The sequence below is a fragment of the Rhincodon typus genome, chromosome 27, assembly GCF_021869965.1.
Source record: "Rhincodon typus isolate 14 chromosome 27, sRhiTyp1.1, whole genome shotgun sequence".
Classification (NCBI taxonomy): domain Eukaryota; kingdom Metazoa; phylum Chordata; class Chondrichthyes; order Orectolobiformes; family Rhincodontidae; genus Rhincodon; species Rhincodon typus.
In genome coordinates, this window is record NC_063358.1 from 13,362,126 (window position 1) to 13,369,726 (window position 7,601).

General features: G+C 44.2%; 1 protein-coding gene across 1 annotated transcript in view; it reads right to left on the bottom strand.

Moving 5' to 3' along the window:
* LOC109930822 (mannosyl-oligosaccharide 1,2-alpha-mannosidase IA-like) overlaps positions 1-5,000 on the bottom strand; it is a 119,901-nt gene extending 114,901 nt beyond the window's left edge. The window contains exon 1 of the mRNA XM_048612928.1: positions 2,519-5,000. Coding sequence (XP_048468885.1) covers positions 2,519-3,019 — 501 coding nt within the window. The 5' untranslated portion in view covers positions 3,020-5,000. The remainder of the gene's footprint in view (positions 1-2,518) is intronic.
* Between the last annotated feature and the right edge of the window lie 2,601 nt (positions 5,001-7,601).

Sequence of the window (7,601 nt, forward strand, 5' to 3'; positions counted from 1 at the left end):
GACCCATTTTTCTGAAGAAGGGTCTAGGCCCGAAACGTCAGCCTTCCTGCTCCTCTGACGCTGCTTGGCCTGCTGTGTTCATTCAGCTCTGCACCTTGTTATCTCAGATTCTCCAGCATCTGCAGTTCCTGCTATCTCTATCCAGATGCATCATAGCTTGGTATGACAACTGCTCTGCCCAAGACCATAAAAGGTTACAGAGTTATGAACGCAGCCTAGTCCATCATGCAAACCAGCCTTCCTTCCACGGACTCCATCTATACTTCCTGCTGCCGTGGAAAAGTAGTCAACATAATCAAGGACCCCTCCCTCCTGGTTAGGTTCTCTTCCACCAGGCAAAAGATACAAAAGTTTGAAAACACGCACCAAAAGATTCAAGAACAGCTTCTTCCCCACTGTCGTCAGTCTTATGAACGGACCTCTCGTACATTAGAACTGATTTTTCTCTGCACCTTCTCTGTCGCTGTAACACTATATTCTGCATTATGTTCTATTACCCTGATGTACGTATATAGGTATGTTTTGTCCAGTTAGCACACAAAACAATACTTTTCACTGTGTTATCACATGTACCGAGATAATAAATTAAATCAACCCTTGGGGATGATTTATTTGATTTCATCCTTAAATCTACTTGTTGCAGATGCATCTATTCATAACATCATTGGAAGGACTGATCATCACACTATCCTTGTGGAGGTCATGAAAAGATGAAAGCTGTGTGATTTATATACTTTATACATCATGTTTAGGGGTTCGATTTCAAACTATTGCTTACTTTTGTTTAGGGCCTTTTTCAAAAAAAAGGCTAAATTAGTCAAAAATAAAAAGAAAGAAGTGTGGATGCTAGAAATCTAAAACAAAAACAGTAATTGCTGGAGTAACTCAACAAGTCTGACAGCATCTCTGGAGGGAAAGCAGTATTAATGTCTCAGCTCCAGTGGCACTTCTTCAGAACCTTTTTGAACCAAATTAGTCAGTCAGTCTTTCTGGAACACTGATCTAATCCAGTAGGTGCCATCAGACAGCAAGAACCCCTGAAGCGTTCATGGAAAGTTGTTAATGTTGTGCTGGGTTTACTACTAGGTGTGTGAAAATTAACGACATTAAATTGTTTTTTGTTCAGAATAATCAAGGAACAATTATAGTTTCGGAGAAGATTATTCTAACATATTATAAAACTTATGAAGTAAAACAACTAAAATTTTGGTACTTTATTGAACGTTTTTGTATTATTATTCCATTGCTTTCTGCCTTTCTCTCTCGACAATTTTTGGAAATAAACTGATTTTCCCAGTTTTGTTATGTCCAATTATCCCTATTACAGTATCAACACTAATCTGACACAGCTTCCCAATGCAACGGTCTGAAAAATCCAGACAGGGTGAGCACAGGAGTTGGGACATGTTGCAGCTGTACAAGACACTGGTGAAGCCACTTTTCAAATACTATGTGCAGTTCTGGTCTCCGTGCTACAGGAAATATGTTGTCAAGCTTGAAAGGGTTCAGAAAAGATTTACAAGGATGTTGCCTGGGTTGATGGTTTGAGCAATGAGGATAGGCCGACTCTTTTTTCCCTGGAGCTGAGACTGAGGGGTTGGTCTTTCAGAAGGTTATAAAATCATGAGGAGCATGGATAGGGTAAACACCCATGGTCCTCTTCCCTGGGTAGGGGATTCTCAAAACTAAAGAACATTGGTTTAAGGTGAGAGGGAACAATTTAAAAGGGACCTGAGGGGCAAAGTTTTCATGCAGAGGGTGGTGCATATAAAGAACGAGGTTCCATTCTGCCGCCCGGTGTCTGTGTGGGTTTCCTCCCACAGTCCAAAGATGTGCAGACCAGGTGGATAGGCTATGCTATATTACACGTAGTGTTTAGGGATGTGGAGATTTCGTGGGTTATAGGGGGTTGGGTCAGTGTGGACTTGTTGGGTCGAATAGCTGGTTATGGGCAGCACGGTAGCTCAGTGGTTAGCACTGCTGCCTCACAGCGCCAGAGACCCAGGTTCGATTCCACCCTCGGGTGACTATGTGGAGTTTGCACATTCTCCCCGTGTCTGCGTGGGTTTCCTCCCACAGTCCAAAGATGTGCAGGCTAGGTGGTGTGGCCGTGCTAAATTACCCATAGTGTTCAGGGATGTGTAGATAAGGTGCGTTATAGGAGGATGGGTCTGGGCGGGATGCTCCGAGGGTCAGTGTGGACTTGTTGGGCCAAAGGGCCTGTTTCCACACTGTAGGGATCCCATGAAATGGGACTAGGTCAGATTGGGGCGTCTGGTCGCTCAGACGAGTTCGACCGAAGGATCTGTTTCTATGCTGTATAACTCTAGAATACCTGGAGCTCCAATGAAACTAGTTCGATAGTAAATACAATCCCATGTGAGCCGACTCCACCTTATAACATCGATGTACATTGGTAGACACTAAAAATCCCGTGGAATATAGGTAGTTTGGTTAGTCACTCTGTCCTCTTCACATTTAGTTCCGATTTAAGATTAGGATTAATATCAATTATCACCTCTTTGACTTTCTCCCGGTGGCTCCTCACGTCTTGATCTGCCAGCTCTGTTCCTTCCTCCAGCAGTGGCTGATAGCGGATGTTGCTGGCGTCCAGCACCTCCACCCCGTTCTCTGAATCCCGAAGGCTATGCTCTCTTTCCGTTACCTCCTGGCGGATCTGCGCCGACACTGACTCTTTAACGAATCGGTCGTTCTGTCTTCGCCGAACGGGACCAACGTGCGTTCCTGTCTGCTTGTACCGAGAGCCCGCAGCGGCCCCAGACCCCGCTCCCACTGCCAGCCCGAGTCCGCTCCCTGCACTGTCTGTACGCTGCGGCTCGGAGGGCAACAAGAAGAAGCGACGGAGGCGAACGGAGTCCGGTAGAAAGAAGATGGCCCCGAAGCACACAGTGACCAAGGCACTGAGCAGGATCAGGAAGACGAACCGCCTGGAGAGGCGAACACCCCCGAAGCGACCGCCCAGCCCCAGACCGGACCCTGAACACAGCTTTCGGATCATCAGCTCAACAGGGCAAAGTGATGTGGAGGTGCAAATAGTGGAGGTGGGTCCCAAACCCCAACGGGATCTTCTTCAAAGACAACCCCGCCAAAAAAAAAACTGCCTTCAAACCCCCAGCAGTCTCGGCCCTTTCACCACCCCCACCCAATCCCCTCTCTGTGGGGCTCAGTACTGGTCTCGAGATGCACAGCCTCACTATCCCGCGCTCCGCTATCTCACGAGTGACCGTTGGCCTCAGTCCGCTGGCGCCGTGTTTTTCTCCCGTCACAATCGCTTACACACGGCGCCGGAAATCCCGCCCCCGCCTCCGCCTCCATCATTAGTCACCATTGTTGTCAATTTAGATAACATACAGGCAGTCGAGCGGATCACGGAAATGCAGTCAGATACCCGGAAAAAAACATCTGAAATGCCACTGTTCTTCAGAACTACCGGGCTGGAGTATACACGGAAGGAAACGTTAATGGAGCTAGGCGCAGCGGTGAGAAAACAGCAGTACTCTTAAAAAGGGAATAAAGCGGGAAAGAGGAGGGAAGTCACAAGAATAAAATGAGAGAAAGGGATGGGGCGGAGACAAAGGTCTCTTTCTGCAACCTTAGACATGTTTGGTCACACAATTCTTTTCCATGTTGTCCAGTTGGATGAACTGCTCTTGCTTGAATAATAAAAACGACTGCGGGTGCTGGAGATCTGAAGCATAAGTAGAAATTGGCTGGAGAAACTCAGCGGGTCTGGCAGCATCTGTGGAGAGAAAACAGTTAACATTTCGACACCAGTAACCCTTCAAAATTGCTCTTGCTTCGGTCTATATCTAATCCTAGACAGCGTGTCATCTACAATGCTTCTCTTCCTGTTCTGGCATCCCCTAAGGATCTAGACTTGTCCTATGCTCCCACCCCCAATTTTCATCTGCTTTCAGCAATTTGGCGACACCATTACACGGTGTCTGCTTTTACGTGCATGCTGAAGATCCCCAACTCTGCCTCACCTGTGACTCCATAGTAAATGATTGATTAGACTGCTTGCCCAACCTGCCAACGGTCTATATGGCTGAATCAAACTGTTCACAACGTTTGAAATCATATTTGACCCTGAGATGAGCGTCCAGATACACATTTGTGTCATTACCACGACTACCTACTTCCACCTTCAAATCAGCATCTAACTCTGTTCCTGCTTTCAAGTCATCTGCTGCTGAAAACTTTCATCTATGCCTTTGTGGTCTCAAGACTTGACTGTTCCAACACACTCTGAGTTAAGCTTCCACGTTCTACTCCTTATAAACTTGACATCCCAAAACTCTGTGTACTTGTACCAAGACATGTTCACTTACTACTCCAGTGCTTACTGACCTACATATAATCATATGTTAATTTTTATTCCTCCTTTGCTTTTCCCTTCACCATCTTTATTATTTCCCCAAGACTCACAACTCTCCAAGATATATGCATTTTTTTCGTTATTCATCGACTGAGGGCGTAGCTAGCGGCACTTATTGCCCAGAGGGCAGTTATGAGTCAGCCACATTGCTGTGGATCTGGAGTCACATGCAGGCCAGATCAAGAAGGATGGCAGTTTCCTTCCCTAAAGGACATTAGTGAACCAGATGGGTTTTTCCAACAACCAGCAATGGAATCATGGTGATCATTAGACTTTTAATTCCAGATATTTATTGAATTCAAATTCCACCAGCTGCCGTGGCAGCGCTCGGACCCAGGTCCCCAGAACATTACCTGGGTCTCTGGATTAACAGTCCAGCGATAATACCACTAGGCCATTCCGATAATTCGAACCTCTTCAGCATTGCTTTAATTACCTCAGCCCCAATCTCTGAAGCTTCTAAATCTCTGTGTGACTCGTGCCTTCTTTGGAAATCACCTTAAAACCTATCTTGTTACAACACATGGATAGCAAGCCAAACAAAATCAGCCTCATTATCACTGGATTCGCAACACAGTGAAATTAAAATATACAATGATCCTCAAAATGGCTCAATTGTTCCTAACCAGGTTTTACAAATAATACATCTTGGACACCAAGTTTATAACAAACAAAATTGAATGATTTATTATTAATAATGTAACTTTAGTGGAATACAGGTAAACAACAAGACAATCAAATTAATATCGACCATCTGAAGCCCAATCTTCTTTAATCATAACCCCACTCTCAAACAGTTACAGTTAAGGGTTTATTCTGAAAAAGCAAATAAAGAATTACAATTTGTAAATTCAATCAAATGTGCACTGGACATGGACTGCAGTTGTTCAAGAAGGCAGCACACCACCACCTTCACAACAGCAACAAGGGATGAAAAATAAATACTAGCTAACCAATGACGCCTACATCCCATGAGTGAATGGTAAAAAAAACAGTTTTAAACAATTGGTAGGAGGCCTTCATGAGATCCTTGGACGAGAGGTCGTTGACAGGTAAGCAGAACTGTATATCTTGCTTGAATTGACCAGTCACCAGTCAATATAAACAGTTTCAACAGACTTCTTGAAATACTTACTTCTTACAGAGATAGTAAGAACTGCTGATGCTGGAGTCAGAGATAACACAGTGTGGAGCTGGAGGAATACAGCAGGCCAGGCAGCATCAGAGGAGCAGGAAAATTGATGTATCGGGTCGGGACCCTTCTTCAACTTTCCTGCGTCTCTGATGCTGCCTAGCCTGCTGTGTTCCTCCAGCTCCACACTGTGTTATCTCGTACTTCTTACAGACTGGGATTCTTTTCTCAGAGCATTCAACAATTTCATGACTGAAGAGAAACTAGAATCAAAACAAAACCAATCAACACCATCTCCGGAAGTCTCAAAAAGTCACACTGCCAGCTGCCAACCCAGCAAGAACTGGTTCTCTCTCGATTGACCAACATCCAAATTGCCAGCCATGAGCATAACAATAGCTCAGTGCCAATTCATCTTTGGATCAATAATTAAGTTGCATTATCTTTTGAGGTTACTTTCCAAAAGATAACATCTGTCTTTGTTCGCTCGTTTTTTGAAACAAGCTTCTGTTCAAAGTTAAAGGTTTAATTCTTAACTTCAACAAGACAGTTCTAAACCAAAAGACCCTAAGATCATAAGAAATAAGAACAGGATAGGCTGTTCAGCCCTAATGTTGCCTTTTGTTTCTGGTAACAAAACTTGCTTTATAACACACTGGTGAAGTGCTTTGAAACAGGGTTAAATAAAAGGTGCAATATAAATATAACTTGTTATTAAGGGAAGGAACAAGAAAGATAAGAAGGCTTAGGATGATAAGGAAAGAAATAAGTGATAGAGGTTGCCTCCACTGTATGGATAATCATTCAGACTGGAGATTGTTTTAAACTGTTAAAACCCCAATCTCGTGGTCAGGAAACATGATCACATTTCTAACTGGAGGTACTCATGCCCACATATTAAGTAAAGATAGATGAGAGAAGTTCCTTTACACATGCTTGAAGTTAGCATTCAGTTATTTTGCAAATGCAAATAAATTAGTCATAGAGATGTACAGCATAAAAACAGACCCTTCAGTCCAGACCCTTCTAGTCCCATATGCCAGCTTTTGGCCCATATCCATCTAAACCTTTCCTATTCACATACCCATCCAGATGCCTTTTAAATGTTGTAATTGTACCAGCCTCCACCACTTCCTCTGGCAGCTCATTCCATACACACGCCACCCTCTGCGTGAAAAAGTTGCCTGCCAGGTCCCTTTTAAATCTTTCCCATCTCACCTTAAACCAATGTCCTCTAGTTTTAAACTGCCCTAACCTGACTAAAAGACCTTGGCTATTCACCCTATCCAAGCTCCTCAGATTTCATAACCCTCTATATCACCCCATAGCCTATGACACTCCAGAGAAAATAACTCCAGCCTATTCAGCCTCTCCCTATATAGCTCAAACCCTCCAATGCCGGCAACATCCTTGTAAATCTTTTCTGACCCCCTTCAAGTTTTGCAATATCTTTCCTATAGCATGGAGATCGGAATTGAATGCAGCATTCCAAAAGTGGCCTAGTCAATGTTGTGTGCAGCTGCAACCTGACCTCTCAACTCCTACACTCAATGCACCGACTAATAACGGTAAGCCTACCAAATGCCTTCATCACTATCCTGTCTACCTGTGACTGCACTTCCAAGGCACTATAAACGTGCACTCCAAGGTCTTTTGTTCTGCAGCACTCCCCAGGACCTTACCATTAAGTGTCAAAGTCCTCACCTGATTTGCCCAACAAAATGCGGCACCTCACATTTATCTAATGACGCTTTTTGAAAAAAATTGTCCTCTTAAAGCACCCAGCGTCATCACCTGCAAAACGTAAATGCCATTTTGGAATGTGGAGTCAGGAGGAACAAGGATGAGTGCTACATTCATTTCTCCCATCCTGCCCAAATTGCTTCTGCTCCCATCCCCTTTGTTGCACATTCTGTCCTGACCTTCTGCCATGACAACCACTTCTCCCATTCCCTGACCATACTTTCTGATCCCTTGAGATATAGGAGCTCAAATTGCGTCCAGGCCTTTTGATTCTTTACCCAAACTCAGCCCTCACTATCCTCAACATAGACTGTGACTGCTTGATAT